This window comes from Schistocerca americana, chromosome X (genome assembly GCF_021461395.2).
Source record: "Schistocerca americana isolate TAMUIC-IGC-003095 chromosome X, iqSchAmer2.1, whole genome shotgun sequence".
NCBI lineage: Eukaryota > Metazoa > Arthropoda > Insecta > Orthoptera > Acrididae > Schistocerca > Schistocerca americana.
The window spans coordinates 947783523-947809516 of record NC_060130.1 but is presented as its reverse complement, the minus strand read 5'-3'; the positions used below and the strand labels follow the sequence as shown (position 1 = coordinate 947809516).

At 39.8% G+C, this 25994-nt stretch overlaps 1 protein-coding gene and 1 long non-coding RNA gene across 6 annotated transcripts in view; one reads left to right on the top strand and one right to left on the bottom strand.

Annotated features, from left to right (window-relative positions):
* The window catches only part of LOC124556652 (glycogen debranching enzyme), a 204751-nt gene that overhangs the window by 149891 nt on the left and 28866 nt on the right, over positions 1-25994 (bottom strand). The window contains exon 1 of one of the 5 annotated variants that reach the window (XM_047130618.1): positions 1659-1808. The exons of 2 other annotated variants lie outside the window; for them this stretch is intronic. In XM_047130618.1, coding sequence (XP_046986574.1) covers positions 1659-1793 — 135 coding nt within the window. In that variant the 5' untranslated portion in view covers positions 1794-1808. Of the gene's footprint in view, positions 1-1265; positions 1387-1419; positions 1510-1658; positions 1809-25994 lie in introns of those variants that run through there. 2 more of the 5 variants (XM_047130619.1, XM_047130621.1) reach the window with 2 other exon arrangements.
* LOC124556654 overlaps positions 1977-25994 on the top strand; it is a 30668-nt gene continuing 6650 nt past the window's right edge. The window contains exons 1-2 of the long non-coding RNA XR_006968642.1: positions 1977-2069; positions 10251-10454. This is a non-coding gene — a long non-coding RNA (uncharacterized LOC124556654). The remainder of the gene's footprint in view (positions 2070-10250; positions 10455-25994) is intronic.

The window sequence follows — 25994 nt, the reverse complement described above, 5'->3', positions numbered from 1 at the left end:
CAGTGAAATAGTTTTGGCCAACAGTAACCCATATTTTGCACATCTGGCTCATTCATAATATTCACCTGTCTTTCCTTCCAGTAACTTCAACATATTTGGCATATTCAATAAGTCATTGGAAGAAAAGGCACAAGCCGTGCAATAAAAGTGCTGGAGATGTTCTGTTTAGTTTGACTGACATTGTGTTGAAAAATTATATTTTATAACACTTTCACATTCAAAACAATTCATTTTTTCATTTGACTTTCCTTCGACTCCGGAGCAAATGCATGTTCATTTCATGCAGTGTGTCCAACCACAGTCTCAAGCTAAAACCATTCAAATGGAATATTAGATTATGATATTACTAATACTGTGTTTTTGTGATAGCCTTTCTTCTATGCAGTGTTCAGTTAAATAACTGAGCCCTGTGAAAATCTGCTGACAAATTTCTATTTAATTCACTGTTATAAGCAAATTTACACATTTTGCTGTTCAGTACAATGTTGATCTATACACCAAACTAATTGAATGGTCTTAAAAAAAATAAAAAAAGAATTCTCAAAATTGAATGGTGCAATACCACTTGCACAGTAGAAGTTGCACTGTTTGTGAATATCATCAAATTTCACTGCCTCACTTACATTGTACACAAATTAAATGGATACAACTCAATGTTGACATCACCACCTTACCTCATTTCCCCCTGCAAATTCCTCCTCTGATCCAGCTTATTATAAAAATATACTTCCTGATTATGAGACACAGAGCAATAAAATGTAAATCTAACTTCGTGCAGCCTAACCTGAAAGATTTCTTGCCAATGCTATGCAGATAAAAGAAAGTATAAATTTAGAAGAATTTTAAGGCTTGACAGAGAGAAATACATTAGTAAAACTCAAGCTAGTGTTGGTAGTTAGCCATATAATTATTCCCCTCCACCCCCACTCCACCCCTGCCCACCTCCAACCAGTTATATGTTCATCCATAACAAAACTATACATACTAGATAATAAAGGCAATCCATGTGAAGGTTATGTAGCAAATGATTAGCAAAAATATTATTGGTGTCATTTGTAACATCAATAACATTTGCTGGTGCAGGTCAAGATTTTTATTTGCAGAATTTATCTGGTGCAAACAAAAATTCTGAGCTAGTTACAGTAAATTATTTAATGTAGAAAACAAAACCATTACTTTTGCAATTGTTGACTGTCAAAAGCCATTTTTGCAGAGAATAAAATTAAACAAAATTTGCTTAAAAGTTATGATAAGAAAAAACAAACCTTGATATGATCTCCAGTCACACAAAAGCAAAATCCACACACTTTCAGAACAGTTTTCTTTAACTAAAATAAAAGCTGTACATACGTCAACACTGTACTCGATTCATGACACACAGAGGGGAAAAAAAAAATAGAACTCAGAATGCCTAGCTACCTTATTGCAACTAAGGCAGCAGCACAACTGAATTTTCAGTGTTACTGTTGTTTCATAAGACTTGGGATGTGACATTAATTCTTCTCTAGAGCTCAGTTCCTGGTGTAATATAATATCTTACAACCGGCCTCCCAGAAATGAATAGAACAAGGGAGACAAAGTGAACAGTATCACTGTTACCGTGACACCTGGCATATCATGTTCCTCCAGTCACAATGAGAACCAGTTCTGGTACTTACACACTTCTTGATTTTCTTGTAACAAAATCCTTCAAGCAGGTAAACAGTTAGAAATGAAACATTATCTTGAACTTTCTTAAAAAATGTTCCCAAATACACTATTAATTTCATTATTGCTAATTTAGCATCAAACATTTCACACAACTATATTAGACACAAGTTTAAACAAAAGAGCTCAAATAATATTCCTTTGATAGTGTTATGACTGTGGTTACACAGTGAATACTATGAAAATAAAATAACAGATCTTACACATAACTGTAAATACCCCTTATCAGTACAGATAACCCTAAATGACACTTGAAGCAGCGTGAGTGTCAAGTTATTTATGAAAACTGAAATAATCAATGCAAACGTGACATAATGAAAAATACAATTAAAAATAAACTACCGTAATTTACAGATGATGATGTAAGTGTTGAGGCATTTCATTTACTTAAGCCAATGTTAACATAATTTTATTTTTATTTGGATTAGTAAATGTTACATACATTTAATACAAGTCATTAATATTTTATCTGAATAACATACAATTAAGAAAATAAATTAACTAAGAAATACAGACCAATCTTTTAAAAGAAGATAGAATAACAAAGACATTTTCACGCAGTATTCTGCATCAGTACAGTGCAACAGAAAACAGATAGAAAAGTAATTACACAACAACCTGAACGCATGAAAATTGTAGTGGATAGGAGTAATAATATAACAACAACAAAAGAGAGAGAAAGAGAGAGAGAGAGAGAGAGAGAGAGAGACTGTTGATCCAGAAAATGGGAAAATTAGGAACTGTAGTCCACATAAAATGACATTCTTACAAGTAACTTGTTAATAACTGTAAAACACACCAGTATCGGCTGTTCCATAAGAAAATTACCCAACATACACAAGAAGTACACTGTCAATAAAACCTAAGCAAAGTTTTCTACTTCTCCATCATAAATACAGTTACTTCAAACAAAAAACAGAATTATGAACCACGGTTCAACAAATATGGGCAGGTGAATGCTGCTGAACCATTAAAGTTTTATTAGTCACAGCCCCGATGAAGGTGATTTACTTGGTACACTTCTCCAATAGACAACCCATTATCCCAACTAATATGATTTTTTTCAACAGTCAATCATAATGAAACTTTCTATGCTTCACCTGCACAAATATTAGCCAAACATAAGTTCTGAACTTTATATTTATGATCATACGACTCTTCTTCAAGGACCCTACCCACTGCAGTTTTTGAAAAATATGCTATCAAATCTATACAGTGCCTTAACTCAAACAATTTTTCTCTATGTTAAAGAATTATTTTCTTTCATGTGTCTCAACATTTTTTATGATTTATTTAAAAGTTTACTATGATTGTTCTTACCCTTGGAAATTATGTTGGTATCCACAATACAATCATATTAATTAAATCTACAAATATCCACTGCAGATAAAATGATTGTTCTTTTCATATAAGTTATTCAACACAGATTGAGGTAAAAATATTTGCAGCTGAAATGTGGTACTTAACACCCTTTAGTTCATTACTAACAACACAGGGACATTTGTGGGCAGAAAATCATGCACTCTCAGTAGAATGTTCAATGTTCACTAATAAGCCTTACAGTAAAATTAAAAATCAATGTTGCAGTAGCAGACCTTGAAACTGGATGTTTAGGTTTTGTGGACAGTGGCTAGTAGCAACTGACACAAAGGTTAAATTGGCCATTTGAAACAGAAGGGGAAAGGAAGGGGGCAGAAAGAAATTCCAAGTCATTCAACTGGTGTGAACAGATGGGTGAAATGGAAGAGATCTGGATTCTACTTCCACTCCTTTGTAAAATCTAATACATCAGAAATGTGCAAAAAGATAGTATTTTTATATCATTTGGACCTACTCTGTACCTAAAGACTGCTATTTTCTGAGCAATGATTCTCTTTTCTATGCACTTTATCAGAGATTACACAGTAACATTTTTAAGCACAAGCTGATATTATCAATCATCACATGCACAACATGTTAACAGCCAAGTCACACAAAAAATGCCTACATAAGTGAGTTTCATCTCTTGTAGACTAGCAGGGAGTTTTTACATGATCTGTATCTGTTTTTTCCGGTCTTGCTATGCCTCATCTATCGGTACAGAAATCTATGTTTCCTCTTTCCCATTATCTATTCTTAGATTTGGCCCAGTCATTTAATTGAAGGTTGTCTATTTAATCTCTGTCACTGCACATCCTTTTCCCATAGCCATCATGCAATACAAGCTGACAGTGTCTGTTTTACATGAATAAAATATTTCAACAATCCGATGTTCCACATTTCCTCATGTTTCGACGCTCCTTGAAATTCTTTCCTTACTTTCCAATATATTTTTGCTTTTAATTGTACACCACCTGATCTGGAAAAAAAACCTTGAGGCGAGAAGTTTGCAATTAGCTGTGCTGTTTTTCTGGGTACATATCATAATGCACTAAAGGTAAGTTTAAAAGCATCTTTCTGACATCTTATTTGGAATTTCCAGCTTTGGCTTCCATCACTTGCCATTGCCTAGGAATTTTTGCACTCTTTGTTGACTGACATTACTTATCCTATTTTCCTGTAATCCAGTTTCCTTTTCTAACATCTAAATTGACTCAGTTTTTCTACAGTCTTAACCTAGAAAGTTAGACCTAATTTAAACTAAGAGGAAATTGGATTTTTGTCTGGTGTGTTTGAACAATGTGCAAAAACACAGTGGTAAGTTCCTAGATTGAGCATTAACTAATGTTGAGCCTTCTCATGAATTTCAATCTTTGCACCAGATTAGAACTGAACAAAAATCTTTATTTTTCAGAGGCAATGTAGTACATGGAAGTGACAGGAAAATATCTGCTTCCAAATCTTACATTGGTATACAGATTAAAATGAGGTATATCAAAATAAAAAGTTTTTTGTTGTATCTAAAGCAAGCTTTATTAGTTGAGTATTTCTCTCTCCAAAATCCCCTATAATGTTACACATTTTCTTGGGACAGTGTACCAGCAGACAAGTTCTTCTGTAGACAGTGCAAATTATCCTACTTCCTTTCTTACGCATTATACAGTAACTCAGTTTGTCTAATTAGCAAACACCTTTTCTTCCTTGGGTCACACGTTGCAGTCAGTGTGGGTGTGACTGGCTTTTATTGTGTCTATTCTTAGTGCAAATCCCTACCAACTTCCCTTCAGTTAAAGTACCAGTTATTTACAAGTTCCAAGGATCATAACCATGATCTTTCACTACAGTGTGGAATGGTTCAGTTTACAATTATAAGACTTTTTCAGAGAAATATACTGCAACATACTGAGCATTTACATGACTGTCTTTTACTTTAATATGAAACTATCTCTAATCATTTTTCACATACAATAATTTATATTTAACTTACTTTGTAATAGTAAGTGTATACCAAGAAGCAGTAGGAAATTTTCATCTGTTTATAAATCACCCTCCATTGCTAGTACTGTCACCTGCCATCTGCAAATAGTTATTGCACATTGGCATTGAACATAGGCGGTGGTAACATTGATGTGACTGGCCCATGTAGAATATTCCTCAAATATGTGAAATGGAGCTATGTATACAGCATTAATGACAGAAACAAAAAATATAACACGTTTATTGGTGAAGTTTTTACCTTATTTGGAAATTGTTTTCCCCCAAAAAGTAATGCAAATCAGACCAAAGCCTACAAAGAAGTCACAGATTACTCAAGGAATAAGGGTATCTTGCAAAAAAAAAAAAAAAAAAAGGTTCGGATGGCTCTAAGCACTGGGACTTAACATCTGAGGTCATCAATCCCCTAGAACTTAGAACTACTTAAACCTAACTAACCTAAGGACATCACACACATCCATGCCCGAGGCAGGATTCAAACCTGCGACCGTATAGAATCAAAGAGGAGGAGGAGGAGGAGGAGGAGGAGGAGGAGGAAGAAGAAGAAGAAGAAGAAGAGGAGGAGGAGGAGGAGGAGGAGGAGGAGAAATGGATAGCTATAAGAGTAAATGATACATTGGTAGTAGTTGTGTCTACTGTTGCAGAACTTCTTAACAGAAATTTCATAACCGTTACTTACAATATATCACATCATTTAAATAACAGTTACGAAATGTCCACTAAGAAGTTCAGTAGATTCTGTCATAGAATATCTCAGGCCAGGCATCATAAATAACTTCTGTAATATGAATATGATCATCACTGCACCAGAAGAAGCAATCTCCAACACAAAATGTTTAAAATCCAAAATAATCTAGTAGTTATGAAAAAATATTACAAAATTAATTAATACTCTTCTGAGTTAAGTAACGTGTTATGTTATTTGTTAAACTGGTTATCCCTCATAGAAACATCGATTCAAATACCCTGGAGTTAGGCCTCTCTATAAGAAAAAAGGCACAGAATACAATAAAGCTGCTTCCCACTTTCGATTCTGCCAGCATTCTCAAAAATTTTAGAAATGGTAATTTACAAGTGGCTCTTATTCATCAAGACTGTCTTTATTTACTGTGAAGAGCTGCTACTAGGTGATAAAATCAATTATGTCAAATAACAAAATCCATGAATTTGTAACTATTGTAAAAATTTAAAAAAACTACATTGGCACTCATCAAAATGTGCAAAATAGTGTGTTCATTTGGGTTATATTAACAGTTAGCAATAACATTACAAATGGATTCATTCCTCATACCCAAAAATATGTTCTTAACCATCAGACTATAAACAATAAATAATTTAGGAATAAAGGTAACAACTCACTGAATATCTGAGGCACTGACTTATTGATAATGCACATAAACAAGAATAAGAAGTTAATTATATTCTATGATGGACTGTCCATTATCTTATTTATACACAACAAATAATATATTGTCAAAGTCACAGTTTGTATTTCTTAAGGGTTCCAATATTGAGGAGTCTGTTTACACATAAAGCAAGAATGTACATAACTCATTAGACAATAAGTTGTAGACCACTGGTATACTACATGAGCTGTCAATGGTGTTTGAATGAACAAACCACAATATTATCTTGTGTAAATTTGAATATTATGGTGCAACAGGAAATATAGCCAAATGGTTCAAATCGAATGTCTCTGACAAGACATAAAGAGAGTAAATAAGAAATAGTACTGTATTCAGTTGTCACTCATTATCCAGTTGGGAAACAACTACATGTGGTGTCCCACGAAGTTCCAATTTAGGGTCTTTATCTTTTATTTATCACCTAACATTATGAGGCACCATGTTTGTTTTATATGGAGATGGTACAGACATTGCACGAAATAGTAACTAAGGTATGCAGCATGTTACACAATTCCTTTTACAGGTTTCTGGCAGTTGTAGAGGAGACATCATAGGTAAGGTTTTCATAAGGAACCCACATCCAGAAATGTATAGTTTGGATGTAAGATAAGTTTCAAGATCAGGCCACTTTCAAATATCCTGCTTCACAGTACACACACAGTGGAGAAATTGAGCTCTTGACTTGGGTTCTCTACAGGAGCCCATGGCATGGGCAGTGTTTGGAGCACTGATCATCAGGTTTTCTTCTACAAGACAAAGGATGTCCTCTTAAAAGTCCTGCATCTCCAGGGAGCACCACATAGATCCTCCAAGTTGGGAATGTGCCAATGTCTCATAGGAATTATTGTTGTGGGGCTAAAGTGGTATGTGATGTCATAATTGTGAACTTCAAACTTATCAAATAGTACATTTCTGGACTTCAGCACCTTATTAAAACTTTATCCACTAAGTTTCCTCTACAACTTCTTGAGGCCTGCAATAGGAATAGTGAAACACTCTATAGATTTAAAAACAGCAGTTAATGAAATTTTTGTGTAAATTACTATATGGTTTATGGCCAATTATATGTCTCTAAACTCCAAGAGGAAGTTACATGTAATTCAGAACTTTTAAGAGGTTTCCTCCTAACATATACCTAAAATGTGATGACAAGCAGAGAGAAAAGATTGACAGTATTTAATTCTTGGGACAAAAACTTGATGATAAATTCAGTTGGGAGGAGCATACCACAGAATTGCTGAAGGACCTAAATAAATCTTTATTTCCACTGTGGTTGTTCTTAGAAATAGGTGATATAAAAATAAAAAAAAGCTGGCCCATTTTAATTCCATAATTCCATACACCACAATTTATTTTGGGGGGGGGGGGGGGGGGGGAGTCATCAAGCCAAGCTGAGGTTTTGTGACTGCAGACGTGTGCATCATCAATTATTTGTATGGGAATTCAGACTGTCCTGCAGAGGCTTGTTCAAGGAAGTGGAGTTACTAACTACAGATTTTAAATACATTTATTCCTTATTCAAATTTGCCGTAAATAGTATGTCTGTTTTCAAACCAACAACTCAGTTCATGGAATCAATTCTAGAAATAAGAATAAGGATTTACATTAAAGTCAGTTACTTTGTTTCAGAAAGGTGTCCATTACTTAGAAACTTACATTTTCAATTACTTGCCACCAGCAATTATAGTTTAGTTACTAATAAAGTTTAGTTTTAGAGAAGCCTGGTCCGCCACTGTAGCTAAGTAATCTGGCGGCTGGCTACCATGCGGAGGACCTGGATTCGATGCCCAGTACTGCCATTGAGTTTTCCATAGTGGGAAAACTACAGTATATTGGGTCCACTCAGCTTTATGATACAAACAGTAGAGCTACTAGAAGAAGGAGTGGCAACTCCAATGTCTAGAAAGTCCTGTAGAGGCCTGTGGTGTGCTCACCTAATGCCTCTCCGACTCGCATCCAAATGTTGTCATGTGACGCTGGATGACAAGATGTCTTTCAGTGGAGCCTAAAAGATTCATTGCTGGGTAACTCCACCTGTTCAATTGATTAATTTCTTAGCAGAATAAACTGATGTATATATTATTAATAATATGAGTGTAATGAACAATTTGACTATATCTGCACTGCAGTTATGTGACCATTGTAAATAACTGCTGTTGAGTCACTGTGCCAGCACAATGCAGTCATCTGGAACAATGTAACTGTACGGGGGGAGAGGGAGGGGGAAGGGGAGGGGGAGGGGGAGGGAGGAGAGGGAGAGTGTGTGGATTCATCTGAAAGTTAGCAAAGTTCCTAATCTTGTTTACATGCCTTTTGACAACTCAATCCATCTATTATTTACTGACTTGTTACATTTACCCTATTATGTATAAAAATATGTTTCAGATTTTTGTCTTATTCCACATACATGACGACCATTTCATTTAGGAATTGTGGAAGAAACATTAGTACATCTTCTTATATGTCATGTTCTTTTGACAAGTCATAGAAAATATAGTTTATCAACATTTCCTCATTTAACTTTTATGTTAACTAATTGAAAAAAAAAGAAAAAAAACAGCATATTCTGTGGAGACTATAAACTATGAGACAACATTGTTCTCCAGTGCTTACATTCAGCAGATGAAATGTGTGGTACTGTTGACAAAGACATAGAAAAGGAATTGTGATACACTACGTGCTTCAGAACTAATAGTTGCTTTGTCTGGGAGGAGAAATGTATAGGTTGGGGAAGGTTAAAAAGGAAGGACGGAACACTCAGACCTAAGGATGACAGAGACCCCTCTGTAGTAAAGGGCAAGGGTAGATAAAGATGAACTGGAAGGCATCAGAGAGAGTAGACGAGACAAGGTAGTTTGCTAGTTTTTCACTTTTGTGTGTGTCTATTGGAGGTATTACACATTTGAGCTCCTCGACCTAAATTCTGCCAGCAGTTCTGTCTCATAATTTATTAGTTTTCTCAGTTCAAATTTCTTTTTATATACATTCTGTGGAGGGACACTTTTGAAATACTAATTGAAACTAAGTATTTTTTTTTTATAAATGTGTTATTGCACTTGCATACAAAATCTGTTACAGGATTTTCAAGGAGGAGTTAAGCAGTAGAACTGATTGGTAATTTTGTAAGTGAAGATGTACAAATCTTGAATTGTGTTTATTTGAGTCAGTAAATTAGCATCAACTTGATATTACAGTTACAGTCCAATTTGTTATTCTTATCAGATCTAATCATGAGTCATAACATCCTTATGCAAAGAAAATTCACATAACAAATATCTCTGAAGAATATCTGTACATCAAGTTAGAAATAATAACTTAAGATTTTTTCCAGCCATCAGTAAATATAATTTCTGAACACAGTAACCATCTTATAAGAAAACAATGTCAATAAAGTTTTGTGGAAATGACTGCATTGATTTGTCACTTGTGACACAATACTTGACACAAATGAAGCACATGCTGCACACTTGGTAAGAATTTCAAGAAAGTGTTTCAAACACTATGTAACACATTTTAATACATACATGCACAAACACTTTGGCAGGCATTAAACCTGGTCAAAATGGTCTTTGAATATCACAATGTATTTCATTTAGTATTTCAATGATCTTTCAATGAACAGCTCAGGCCTGTTCAGAAACACGACCACAGTAATATGTGCAAACATGATTTTCATTGGCACTATTTTTTGTGATAATGATTAAAATAAGAACCCTGCCATGGCTAAAGCAAGTGGCCATAGAAGCGGGTTGGACCAGAGCTGACTAAATGCTTTTATATCAGGGGCGGCCTGCTGATACAACAAGAACTGCCACTACAATGCAAGGCAATTACCACATTTGCAAGCTAGGGGAGGGATCAACATCATAACAACAACAACACAGCAGAAAGACAGAACCACTGTGGTGTGGAGGCCCGAATACTTCATGCCCGAGCCATGCGCTCTGTTGGTGCTAGATGACGGGAACCGAGGCCTTGGCAAAACAGGTACGCACGAAGCTCATATAAATATCCTTCATTTTTAGATATATGGATGCAGTCTGGCAACCACAAGCCTTGAGGAAGGTTCAAACCAGTCTATGAGTTGACACGAATCTAAAAGTGGCCACCACACAAATTGGCCTCCACTAACAGTAGGCTTATTACTGGCTCTGAGTCTGATGTTGTGGAGTTAATGCCTTCCAGCTGGTGGGTCGCCTCCAAACCAACTTCCTGTCCCTGCCTGCCTCCTGCCTTGGAAGCCTCCTGTTCAAGACTGGGATGGTGCAGCCACCTAACTACCTCTGCTTGCGTGGGCATTCTGTCACTCTCTGCCTCCGCTTGCAAGGGCGGGCACTACTGCTGAGGGCTGTCTTCCTCTACACGGTCTAAAATAGGATTCTGTGCCTACTGCTGCATCCTGCCCTGAGCTGTATCCAGTCGGCACACACACACACAGTCGAGCTGACAAGTGCACCTCACGTTTATGCTGAGTCACTGGCATCACTGCTCCTCCAGGCAAGCAGCACAGGAAGCTGCTGGAAACTGCAAGCAGCCTGCTTAGCTCAGTGCCTGCACACCCACTGTCTACAGAAGCAGCTCTGGAGGGCAGTGCCACCACAAATATTTGTTATGATTGTTGCACTGTGTTCATTAATAAAATGTATGTTTAATCAATAATGTTTTCATGTTGATATTCCAGAAAGCTACCAGGCTTCCAACCACTGCTCCACTACCACCCTGCTTGGTGTGATGAACTATTGGCTCCTGATACTAACAAACCAGTTCACCACCTAACGTAGTGCAATCCACACATCCCCCCCCCCCCCCCCCTCCCCCAGCCATTACAGCAAAAACATTTTCAGCTGCTCAAATTGGACACCAAAAGTATTATTAGTGTAATGTCATTATTTACTAGAGAACTGAAGGATGTTTTGTCAATACATAGGTGACCTAAATGTGAGAGTTTAGTACGTGTTTCATGTCAGGTGATAAGACATCAGTAGATTTTCAGATTTGACAGATGTCAGGATATTCAACATGTTTGACATTTAGCTTGTTACAGAGACTGTTTCATTTATGTGATGTATTCCTGGACAGTACGTCACTCAGTATGCTTGTTACACCAATGAGTCCACTCATAAGGCAGAGTACATGATAGAATGAAGGGTATAAGAAGCAATTACAAATGACTGCCACATGAATATGCCACCACATCAGAGCAGGAATCTTTCTGGGAAGATTAACAATGTTAAACAAAGCAAGATATCCAAAGCTTTTATTTGATGCAGTAACAACAGTATGCACCACAGCTGCAGTCATTGCCTGTGTATACGTGATCACAAAATCTTCATTACACAGAAACATGCTCTAAGGAAAGTATCTTGTGTCCATTCTGAACATCATGTAGGTAGTTCATCACCAACTTTGAGTCCATACAGAACCATTGTGCACAGTGAAATCAGTCACAATGCCATTGGTTTTTTATTATTCTTACAGATAAAGATTTCAGCTATAAATAGCCATCTCAAGGAATTTGAGTGATTTATAATCCAACAACTTCCAGCAGTTCATGTCACCATATGACTTTACTGGTGTACAGGCAGGAGAAAACTGCCAGTCAGTCAGTTTCATTACTTTTGTCTTTCTTTGATTTACTCTCAATCCATATTCTGTACTCAGTAGTCTGTTCGTGCCATTCAGCAGATCCTGTAATTCATCTTCACTTTCACTGAGGATAGCAATGTCATCAGCAAATCTTATCATTGATATTATTTCACCTTGTATTTTAATTCCAGTCTTGGACCTTTCCTTTATTTCCATCAGTGCTTCTTTGATGTAGTGATTGAACAATAGGGACCAAAGACTACATCCCTGTCTTACATCCATTTTAATCAGAGCACTCTGTTCTTGGTCCTCCACTCTTATTAGTCCTTCTCGGATCTTGTACATATTGTATATTACCTGTCTCCCCAGTAACTTACCCCTATTTTCCTCAGAATTTTAAATGTCTTGCACCATTTGAAATTGTCAACAAATCCTATGAATGTGTCTTGATTTCTCTTCAGTCTTGCTTCCATTATTAATGGAAATGGCAGAACTTCCTCTCTGGTGACTTTACCTTTTCTAAAGCCAAACTGATCATCATCTACCACATCATCAATTTTCTTTTCCATTCCTCTGTTTATTATCCTTGTCAGCAACTTGGATGCATGAACTGTTAAGCTGATCTTGTGATAATTCTCACACTTGTCAGCTCTTACAGTCTTTGGAATCATGTGGATGATATTTTTCTGGAAGTCAGATGGTATATCATACATTCTACACACCAACATGAATAGTTGTTTTGTTGCCACTTCCCCCAATGATTTTAGAAATTTTGATGGAATGTTATTTATCACTTTTGCCTAATTTGATGTGAAGTCTTCCAAAGCTCTCTTAAATTCAGATTTAATACTGAATCTCCTTTCCCTATCAACTCCTATTTCTTCTTCTATCACATCAGACATGTTTCCCCCCTCATAGAGGCATTCAATGTCCCCTTACCACCTATCTGCTCTCCTCTCTGCATTTAACAGTGTAATTCCCATTGTACTCTTAATGTTACCACTCCTGCTTTTAATTTTGCCGAAGATTGTTTTGACTTTTTATATGCTGAATCAGTCCTTCTGACAATCACATCTTTTTTTATTTCTTCACATTTTTCATGCACCCATTTCACCTTAGCTTCCCTGCACTTCCAGTTTATTTCATTCCTAAGTGACTTGTATTCCTGTATTTCGCTGAACATTTTTGTACTTCCTTCTTTCATCAATCAACTGTAGTATTTCTTCTCTTATCCATGGTTCCTTTGCAGGTACCTTCTTTGTACCTATGTTTCCATTTCAACTTCTGTGGTTGTCTCTTTCAGAGACGTCCATTCCTCTCCAACTGAACTGCCTACTGAACTATGCCTTATTGCAGTGTCTATAGCCTCAGAAAACTTGAAGCATGTCTCTTCATTCCTTAGTAATTCCATATTGCACTTCTTTGTGTACTGATTCTTCCTGGCCAGTCTCTTAAACTTTAGCCTACTCTTCATCACTACTAAATTGTGGACTGAGTCTATATCTGCTCCTGGGTATGCAGGGGGGTGCAGGAGGCGGACAGGGCTCCTTGGGGGTAGTGGCTCATGGGAGGAGGAGAGGCGACTGCGACTCATAGGCGGGGGTGGGAGGGGGGCGGCTCGCATGGGGGGAGGCGGCACACGGGGAGGGGGGGGGGGGAGCAATGCAGTTCACATGGGGGGAGAGGCAACTCGCAGTGTAACTGTGGGGGAACGTGCAGAGAGAGAGTGTGTGTGTGTGTGTGTGTGTGTGTGTGTGTGTGTGTGCAGTGGGTGGGAGGTACCATAACAAGGGAGTGGTGGGGTACCGTACATGCATAGAGGGATGTTTGCATAAATGTGCACAGGGAGAGGAGCCTGGGTACGTGCAGGGAGGGAAACCTGCATACGCACAGGGAGGGGAGCCTACATATGCACAGGGAGGGGAGACCACGTACACACGATGAGAGTGTGGAAATAGCACATACATAGGGGGGGGGGGGGGGGTGTAGCATACATGCAAGAGGGTAAGAAAGAAACCGTATGTGGTGGGGGAGGTACCATAATCAGAGGGTGGTTTGAGGAAGATATCCTAAGCATGGTGGGGTGAAATATCGTTCATGAGAATGAGACATCATATGCATGTGGGTGAGAAGGGAGATAATGTGCATGTGTAGATATACAGGGGTAACATATGTACATGGAGGTAGGAGAAATAACATACACACATAGAGGTAAGGGAAATAACACATGCACATTGAGGTAGGGGAAATAATGTTCACATGTTGAGGGGTTTCAGGAGGTAATTTACACATGGAGTTGTAGTGGGGAGATACTGTTCATGCAGGGGTGTGTCACGCAGATATCATACATGGTGTGGCATGGTGCTCAGATATCACATGCACAGGAGCTCTGGCCTGTAGACACTGTACGCACAGGAGCCGTGGTGAGCAGATACCGTATGCATGGAGGTGTGGCAGGCAGACACCGAACGCACAGGGCTGTGGCGGGCAGGTAGCATACATGCAGAGCTGTAGCAGCCAAGAATTGGGCACACGGTGGGCAGATACCAGTCACTCAGGGGCAGATACTAGATGCTTGGCAGCAGATACCAGATGCTCAGGGGCAGATAGTGGATGCTCAGGTTCAGATACTGGATGCTCGAGGGCAGATACCAGATGCATGTGGGGCAGATACCATAAGTGTAAGTGCTTGGGGGCAGGTACTGTACACATGTAGGAGATGAGGGGTTGCAAATACCATATGTATGGGATGGGGGGCAGCTAACTGACATAGCGGATGGGGGTGGGGGAGGGCAGATACCGGGCATAAGGTGGTGGAAAGGGGGGCAGATACAAGTCATCAGGTGGCAGATACCAGATGTGAAGTGGAGATGGGAGATGGGGGGGGCGGGGGGGGGGGGGGGGTTGGCGGTGGAGAGGGGGGCAGATACAAGTGATGAGATGGCAGATAGCAGATGTGAAGTGGAGAAGGAGGAGAAGAGGTGTATGGTGGTGGTGGGTGGTGATGGGTGGTGGACATATACTGTATGTCGGGGAAGGGCATGCCCAAATAACTGATGCCCTCGGGAGGGATGGGATATAGCGTATATGCTGGGAAGGAGATATATTGTATGTCTGGGGGTAGGCATAATGTACAGAAGTTGGCAGGGAGAGATAATGTATGAAATGTGGGGGGGGGGGGAGGAGGGGGGGGGAAGATAATATATGCACAGGGTCTCTGTGGTGGAGAGATACTGTACACATGGGGGAGAACAATGAACGCATGGGATGGGAGATGAAGTATACACTAGACTGTACATGGTGGGAGGCAGATACCATATGGAGACCAGTACGTGGGGGGAGAGGGGGGGAGGGAGAGAGAACACACTATAGGTTGGGGATGCACCATATGTGAGGGAGGGGCAGGTATCGTACTCTGGAAGTGTAGATACCACACGTGATGGGAGATGTCATATATGATGCGGAGTTACTGTATGTGATGGGGAGATACTGTACACATGGGGAGGTTACTATACGCTGTAGGGGTGATACTGTAAGCAAGGGTGAGACATTGTACACGGGATGAGATATACTACATATGAGTGGTGGAGATATTGTATGAGGGAGGGGGGATTGAGGCACCATATGTGGGGGTGGAGATTACCATACATGGAGTGGAAATATGATACATGAAGGAGTGGAGATGGCATACGTTGGGGAGGTGTTGTGCGTGGAGGAGGATACCCTGTGCAGGTGGAAGATACCATATGTGGGGGACATGGAGCAGATACCTTACACCAGGGGGAGATACTGTAAGTAGGGGGTGTGTAGGAGGGAGGTACCGCATCCTGGTGGGAACATACACTGTGAGGGAAAGCATGAATATGGGGAGATAGGGTACACAGGGAAGAGAGGTTATATGTGGGGGATAGCGTAAGCAGAGAGGGAGAGCGTATGCACGGGGAGAGGGTACACAAAAAAATGGCTCTGAGCACTATAGGACTTAACATCTTAGGTCATCAGTCCCCTAGAACTTAGAACTACTTAAACCTAACTAACCTAAGGACATCACACAACACCCAGCCATCATGAGGCAGAGAAAATCCCTGACAGAGGGTACACAAGCGGGATGGATATACAGCGGGGAGAGGGTACACAAGGGGAGGAAAGGCTGCAGAGCAGGAGGAAACGTTACGCATGGGGGAGATGGTATGCAGGAAGGGTGAGGGTACACGGGAAGGGCGAGAGGGCACACGGGAAGGGCGAGAGGGCACACGGGAAGGGCGAGAGGGCACACGGGAAGGGCGAGAGGGCACACGGGAAGGGCGAGAGGGCACACGGGAAGGGCGAGAGGGCACACGGGAAGGGCGAGAGGGCACACGGGAAGACAGTACACGAAGGATAGAGTGTACACAGGGCAAGGGGGAAGGGTACGCAGGGGGCTACAGGGTACGCAGGGGGGCTACAGGGTACGCAGGGGGGCTACAGGGTACGCAGGGGGGCTACAGGGTACGCAGGGGGGCTACAGGGTACGCAGGGAGGCTACAGGGTACGCAGGGGGGCACAGGGTACGCAGGGGGCTACAGGGTACGCAGGGGGGCTACAGGGTACGCAAGGGGGGCTAGAGGGTACGCAAGGGGGGCTAGAGGGTACGCAGGGGGGCTAGAGGGTACGCAGGGGGGCTAGAGGGTACGCAGGGGGGCTAGAGGGTACGCAGGGGGGCTAGAGGGTACACAGGGGCGTAGAGGGTGCAAGGGGGGTGGAGTAGAGGGTACTCAGGAGGGTGTAGAGGATACGCAGGAGGGAGAGGGTACAAAGGGGGGGAGAGGGTACGCAGGGGGGGGAGGGTACGCAGGGGGGGGAGGGTACGCAGGGGGGGGGGGTACGCAGGGGGGGGAGGGTACGCAGGGGGGGAGGGTACGCGGGGTGGAGAGGGTATGCGGGGTGGAGAGGGTACATAGGAGGGAGAGGGTATGCGGGGTGGAGAGGGTACATAGGAGGGAGAAGGTATGCAGGGGAGCAGAGGGTATGCAGGGGAGCAGAGGGTATGCAGGGGAGCAGAGGGTATGCAGGGGAGCAGAGGGTATGCAGGGGAGCAGAGGGTATGCAGGGAGGCAGAGGGTATGCAGGGGGGCAGAGGGTATGCAGGGGGGCAGAGGGTATGCAGGGGGGCAGAGGGTATGCAGGCGGGCAGAGGGTATGCAGGCGGGCAGAGGTTATGCAGGGGGGGGGGGGGGAAGAGACCACAGTCTGTGGTCTGTGTTCCCCAAAAAATTTTCTATGTGATGGTTTCAGTTTAAGTTATTTGTAATTGTAACTCCTAGTTATTCAGCTGAATCAACACCCTTTAAGTTTGTGTTGTTGGTTGATTTGGGGAAAGGGACCAAACAGCAAGATCATTGGCCCCAACGGAGTAACGAAGAATGGGGAAGGCAGTCAGTTGCCCCTTTCAAAGGAACCATTCCGGCTATTTGCCTGAAGCAATTTAGGGAAATCATGGAAAATCTAAAAAAAGGGTGGCCGAGTGCAGGTCTGAACCATCGTCCTCCTGAATGCAAGTCCAGTGTGCCAATCACTGCACCACCTCACTTGGCAGTTTGCATGATGTATTATGTAACTGAAATTTAATGGTTTTTTAGTACCCATGGGGCACCTCACAGTTTTTACTGTTCAAAGACAATTTCCAAGTTTCACATCATACCGATGTCTTGGCTAAATTAGTTCTTATCTGATGACTTTACTGGATGCTAAACAACAGCATCACTTGAAAACTATGTAAGAACGCTGCTCAGATTTTCTCCTAAATCATTTATACAGATTAAGAACAGCTGTGGGCCTATTAACACCTCCTTTGGGAACCCCAAATACAAATTCAGTTTCAATAAATCGACTTCCTATTAATTACTATGAAATGTGATGTTCCTGACAGGAAATCACTAATACATGTGGGAATGAGAGTATACAAGCAATTGAAACTACACAGAAGAGTGAGAATAAGCTTGGGAGTGGTGAAAATGGGGGTGGCGGATGAGTAGGAAAAAATAGCCCTAGGGATGAGGAGATGTGATCAGGACTATGGATAAGCAATGTGTAATTACACTGAAGAGCCAAACAATATGGTAAACCTGCCTAATATCACACAGGACCCCCGCAAACACAACATGGCATGGACTCGACTAATGTCTGAAGTAGTGCTGGAGGGAATTGACACCATGAATCCTACAGGGTTGTCCATAAATCCATAAGAGTATGAGGGGGTGGATACCTCTTCTGGACAGCACGTTGCAAGGCATCCCAGATGTGCTCAATAATGTTCATCTCTGGAGAGTTTTGTGGCCAGTGGAAGTGTTTAAACTCAGATAAGTGTTGCTCGAGCCACTGTATAGCAATTCTGGATGTGTGGGGTATTGCACTGTCCTGTTGGAATTGCCTAAGTCCATGAGAATGCACAATGGACATGAATGGATGCAGAAGATCAGACAGGATGCTTACGTACATCTCACCTGTCAGAGATATATCTAGACTTATCATGGGTCCCATATCACTCGAACTGCGTGCGCCACACATTGTTAGAGAGCTTCCACCAGCTTAAATAGTTCCCTGCTAACATGCAGGGTCCATGGATTCATGAGGTTGTCTCCATACCCGCACTCATCCATCCACTCCATACAATTTGAAACAAGGCCCTTCCAATCAGGCAACACGTTTCCAGTCATCAAGAGTCCAATGTCAGTGTTGACAGGCCCAAGCGAGCTGTAAAGCTGTGTGTTGTGCAGTCATCAAGGGTACATGAGTGGGTCTTCATCTCCGAAAGCCCATATTGATGATGTTTCGTTGAATGGTTCGCATGCTGACACTTGTTGATGTCCCAGCATTGAAATCTGCAGCAATTTTTGGAACAGTTGCACTACTGTAACGTTGAACGATTCTCTTCAGTCATCGTTGGTCCCATTCTTGGAGAATCTTTTTCCAGCTGCAGCGATGTCAGAGATCTAATGTTTTACCAGATTCCTGATATTCAAGGTTCACTCATGAAATGGTCGTATGAGAAAATCCCCACCTGATCACTACCTTGGAGATGCTGTGTCCCATTGCTCATGAGCCAACTATAACACCACATTCAAACTCACTAAAAGCTTGATAACCTGCCATTGTAGCAGCAGTAAATGTTCTAACAACTGCACCAGATACTTGTTGTCTCATACAGACACTACCAATCAAAGCACCATATTGTGCCTGTTTTAATATCTCTGTATTTGAATATGCATGTCTATACAAGTTTCTTTGGCGGCTCAGTGTATCTATGAATGGGAAGTTGAAGTATTGTATTTTCTCCAGTTGGGAAGTCTTTACCAGAATGGTAAATATTTCAGAATGCTGCACTATTGATACAACATGCTTTAGAGGTCAATATAAAGGTGACACCATGTAATCACCGGGCTGGAGAAGTAAAATAGCAAGAATTACAGACTAGCATAATTTTTATGCAGAATTAAAATGGAAAAAGGAGAAGTTGCAACATATGTTAAAAGTCTAACACATAGTACAAATTTTGAAACAAATGGTTTTTGTTTCGATCATAAGCTATAAGTATGTGCTTCTGATATAACAATCTAGGAAACTTTCACCTACTTATGAGAAATCTAAATGCATTATTAAGCAACCCGTCGGACAAGAAGAAAGGGTTAGTGGTTTCTGGAGATTTCAATGTGGATTTCTTAAAAGATATGGACAGGAAAAATGAACTAGAATCATTAATAATTTCAGTAGTCAATTTTCCAAACTGGGTGCAGCGAGATAGTAGCACAATGATAGTTGTTAATGGACTATTTGACCATGATGCACAGTTAATGGAATAAACAATAGAGTAATTGACAGCACTGAGGCACGTTCATACAGAGCAGTGGGGCTTATTAATGAGAACAGTATATGATGTTTTAAGAATAAGTTAAAAGACATGGTATGGAATGAGGTGTATACAGAAAGATGTGCCCACATCAGATTCAATTTATTCCATAATAAATTTGAGTCGCCGGCCACGGTGGTCTAGCGGTTCTGGCGCTGCAGTCTGGAACTGCGGGACTGCTACGGTCGCAGGTTCGAATCCTGCCTCGGGCATGGGTGTGTGTGATGTCCTTAGGTTAGTTAGGTTTAAGTAGTTCTAAGTTCTAGGGGACTTATGACCTAAGATGTTGAGTCCCATAGTCCTCAGAGCCATTTGAACCATTTTAAATTTGTGTCAATCACTACAAAATTGCTTTCCTAAAAAGTTATCCACAAAATCCATAAAAAAACAAGTCATGGATGACTTAAGGAATCAAAATCTCATATAAGAGAAATAGAGAAATTTATACAAAGGCACAAATAATTCAAAATCTGACATTACCTGCGTAGCATGAAAAGTATTGTAATATTTTAAGAAAAGTCATTAAAATGTCGATAAGCATGTACATCCCAACATAAACTAATAATGCAGATAATGAAGACTAAAACCATATGGGATACTGTCAGATGTGAGACAGGACAGCCAGTCAGTGGCAATAGCCCATAACGATTAAACTAAATGACAATGTTGTGACTGTTAAAAGTATTCGCAACTTGTGAATTATAAGTCACTTTCTAAATCTTTTAACAAAAAAAGGATCAAATGGTTCAACTGAAGAAGCAAGAGAATATACTGAAAATGTCATTACACAAAATGTTAAGCAACTACAAGTAGCACTGACATACATCAATGAAATTAATGGAATCGTAAAAATTCTGTAGCACAAAAGCTCATATGGCACTGATGGAATTTCAAACGGAATTCTGAAAGATTGTTCTAACCTAATAAGTAATGTCCTTAGTGGTATATGTAATGCATCACTGGCATGGGGAATTTTCCTAGACAAATTAAAATATGCAATTGTTAAACTTCTTCACAAGAAAGGTGGAAAGAAAGACTTAAATGATTATCATCCAATTTCCGTAGTAACATCTTTTTACAAAATATATGAAAAGGTAATGAACTTGAGAGTAGTCTCACATTTACATAAAAACAATTTACTTAGCATATCTCATTTTGGATTCCAGAAAGGTTGCTTGACAGATAATGCTATTCAAATATTACAAGCCTTTCATTTTACACTCTTAGGAAAACTCATGTTTTATGGAACTGACGGCTTAACACACTGCTAGTTTGAAACATACTCAACAAATAGAATTCATAAACTTATGCTGAATAATTCAAACAATGTTGTAAGGATAGCAAAATTTAGTGGCAGGTGAAAAAATAAAAAACTGAGTCTCATGGGGTTCAATTTTTGGTCCACTCATATTCCTTATACACGTGAACGAACTCAACTATAAAAATACAAACAACTGAAGTACCACATGAACAGGTGTCAGCAAATAGTGTAGAATGCTCCAAAGTTTTGGGTATACATATTGATGAAAACTTGAACTGGAAGAAGCATATTACTGAGCTGCTACAACAATTAAGTTCAGCTACTTTTGCACTCCACATAATTGCTATTCTGGACACAAATGAATCAACCTTCAGACATAATTTGCATATTTCCAATTAACAATGTCTTAATGAATAATTTTTGGGGTAACTCATTACGTGAAAAGAAAGCACTGATTGAACAAAAGCAACCAGTAAGAATATTATATTGTGTTCACCCAAGGACATGATGTATGAACCTCTTCAAGGAGCTAGTCATTTAATCTGCACCATCACAATACATATGTTCACTACTGAAATTTATTCTAAATAATCCATTGCAATTTGAGAATAACATTGACAGCCATACCTATAACACTAGAGAAAAAAATGACATTTATTACCACTTATTAAAGCTTGAACTGGCTCAGAAAGGAGTTCAATATGCAGTAACAAAAATTTTTGATCATTTGCCCCAATAATGTAGTGTCTGACAGGTACCAAAGCAAGTTTTAAATCTAACCTAATACCACTTCTCCTGGACAATCCCTTCTATTCAATGCTTCAATTTCTGTTTGAAAATTGATAGGCTGTAAAAATACAATTAAGATAAAAAAAACTTGGTTTTAAGTATAGTAGCATGAGTAGATCTAAAAACTAATGTGTCCATCAATGTTAACACTAATCTTGTATATATGTCCTGCAAAATTACATGTTCCAGGTCATTCCAGTAAAATAACCATTAAAATGACCTATGGAGCATACAACCAACCAACCAACCAACTAAATCTACCTAACTAGCTAACCAACTAACTACACCTTTGTGGCGAAGCATGGGGTCTGTGCAGCCTATCCATCAGTAATGGACTTTCAGATTTAAAGAAATTGTTACCCAATGAATGGAAGGCATGAGGCCCCACATTTTACTGAAAAAGTGAATGTAGTCTTTTAGCTAAATGTACTGCTTACAATAACAGTAATTCACATTTTGCATTAAATCTCCATATGTAAATTTTTTGTTATGAGAAAACACTAATTAACTGATTGTTGATCAGAGCAAACCATACATTTACAGGGAAATAATGTTGAAATTATGTTTTCACAAGGGTATGTGGATTTTCCTTTTATTACCATTGTGTGTTCAGCTGCTGTTGATGCCACCATATGTTACAGAAGATATTTTAGTGAATAATATGACTGGAATCAATTTGTCACTAGAAACAATACAGCAACAAAATATCATTCACCTAGCTATCTCACTTACACATTGGTGTTCCACCTGCTGATGAAAAGGATACATTATCTGATCAGAATTATCCAGACATCTCCATGTAATGCAGAATTGACCACTAGATGTCACGACAGGCAGACCCGCCAGTATAAAAGGCAGCAGGGAGTATTGTTTTGCCAGAAGTCAGAACGAATCAGTCAGGAGAGCTTAGTGACTTCAAACGTGGACACGTCATTGGATGTCACTTGAGTAACATATCCATCAAGGATTTATCAACCCTTCTAAGGCCATCCACATCAACAGTTGGCGACCTAACTGAGGTGGAAATGTGAAGGAACAACCTTAGCTAAGCCAAGACCAGGCAAGTCTCATGTACTGATTGACAGGGACCTTCGAGCATTGCAGAGTGTGTTTGTTAATAAAATAAATAAATAAATAAAAATAAAAAAATGAAAAAAAATTAAATTAACTTAAAAAACATGAAATCAGTGGAAGCAATCACTCATGACTTTCAAAGTGCTAAAAGCACTCCAGCTAGCACAATGACAGTGCATAGGGAGTTAAAAAGAATAGGATGCAATGGTCGAGCAGCTCCTCAGCAACCAGACATTTCTATAGTCAATACTAAGTGACACACAAGATGGTGTAAAGAATTATGCAACTGGACAGTGGATTACTGTAAATGAGTGATTGATTGTGCTATATCCTATGGCAATCCAATGGAAGGGTTTGGGTTTGACAAAAGCCTGGAGAACATTATCTGCCATCACGTGTGGCGCCAACAATGAAGTACGGAGGTGGTGATGTTACAGTATGGGGGTGTTTTTTGTGGTTAGGGTGTGATCCCCTTATTGCACGTCAGATAATGCTAAATGCAGAAGTATGTAAACACATTTTACAGTATTGCGTACTGCATGCAGTAGGGGAACAGGTCGGAGATTGTGACTGGCGGTATCCGCACCCTGTCATGACGCAGCATCTTTCAGGTAATGGTATATAGACAATAACATTCCTGAAATGGACTGGCCTGCCCAGAGTACCAACCTGAACCCAACAGAACTCTTTTGCAATGAGTGAGAAAACTGACTTCGCTCCAAACTCAAGCATCCAACATCACTACCTTCTCTGGTTTCGGCTCTTGAGGAAAAATTGGCTGTCATTTCTCCACAGGTGCTCAGACACCGCACTGACAGTGTCACCAGCAGAATTCAAACCATCATACAGATGAAGGAAGGACATACCCCATATTAATGTCCACTAACACCATTGGGCCTTCATAGCCTGTTTGGGTGGAGTTTTTTGTTAACAGGTGTTCAGATACAACTGATCAAATAGTGTATAGGCAATGGGGATGAATTCAATATTGTCTGTATGTGGGATATAAATCTGTATTTGAATTCTTTGCATGTTTTTGCCATAAAACTGTATTAATATCTTCTTCATACCCATTTGGTTCAATCACAGTTTCATAACAAGTGTGCGTACAGTCGTGAAGTTCATTGAAAACATGAATGAAACATTGAATGTTATAGTCTGTTTCTAGTAAACTGTGTACAGCATTATTCAAATGTTACACAAAGCAATCCTATATATAAACTCAAATAAATATCACACTGACATTATTAGCAAGTGAAAGAAGTGTGACATTATTCAAATACTTTTAGCACTGATAGTATTATATGGCTCAGACACCAGACTCAGAAGCAATAGTCACACATTTCGGACTTGGAATGATTCAGAAATGTACACATCAATTTCGAACATCTGTATTTCCACACATTCCAAACTGGGTACACATGGTGGGAACTTTTCAACTGAAAATTGTTCTAGCCTCCTAACATGAGTACCATTTCTTATGAAAATCACATATTTTGTTTCACCAGAAGTAATTTTTCAAGTGAATATTTTCAGGAATCCAAAACCAATCACAAAGATGACTTGAAAATCTTATATGCTGGGTGCTCCACAGTTTGTATATACTTGAAGTGCAGTTCATGGGGTACAACAAGATGTCCTTTATCAAATACAGATGATTAGTACCAAAGAAATATAGACAGATAGTATGTATCAATGTGTTCCAAAGAGCATGTAAAATGTAAAAAAAAAAGTGTGTAACTAATTATATATGTTAGTTGTGAAACACGAATACTGGATATGACAAAATGTACTTTTATAACTGTGTGAAATTTACTGGTAATGTCAAATTGTTGTGCAAGCTTTGAGGTACTGTGGTGCCCTTTGTGCAACAGAACACCATAACATTTCAAAAACAAAATTTTTAGATTTTATCTTTCAAAATCAGCCTGGGTTTACACAATGTCTACAACAGAGGCATAATGCACATTTCAATAAATTCCATCTTCTAACCCCTCTCATTTTCAGTGTACTGAATGACTTGCACCTACTATTACACTGTACTCTTTTCAAAAGCTTTCATGTTAGCTGACCATGAAAACACAGGGTGACAATTATTGAACTATATGAAAAAAAGTAAATTAGTTTAACTATGGCGTGCACACACTTTATTCAACAAGTAAATGTCACTAAAGATATTCGGATTAAAGTTATGACATGTTTGATATGTCTGCCATCATTGGCGATGATGTAGCACAGGCGAATAACAAAATTCTGCATGACCCACTGAAGTGGCGGATCATCGATGCTGTGGATTACCTCCTGAATGGCTGTTTTCAGCTCAGCAATGGTTTTGGGGTTTTTACTGTACACCTTGTCTTTAATACAGCCCCACAAAAAGAAGTCATGTGTTCAAATCTGGACAATATGGCGGCCAATTGGGGCCCATGCCAGAGGCTTCTGGGTACCCCAGGGCCAGAATGCAGTCCCCAAAGTGCTTCTCTGGGATATCAAACACACTCCTGCTTCAATGAGGTTGAGCTCCATCTTGCATGAACCACATCTTGTTGAAATCAGGGTCACTTTGGATAATGGGGATGAAATCATCTTCCAAAACCTTCACGTACCATTTGGTAGTCACCATGCCATCAAGGAATATTGCACGGATCATTCCATGACTGGACACTGCACACCACACAGTCACCCATTGAGGGTCAAGAGACTTATCGATCGCAAAATGCAGACTCTCAGTCCTCCAGATGAGCCAATTTTGCTTACTGATGAACCCATACAAATGAAAGTAGGCTTCGTCGCTAAACCAAATCGTACATGTGCATACTAATTCCCATGAAGCCCCTCGGCCAACCACACAGTTTGAATGTCCTAACACAAACTGGTCAGAAGGTATGATGCTTTTATTTCATGTAGTTCAGTAATTGTCACCCTGTATATT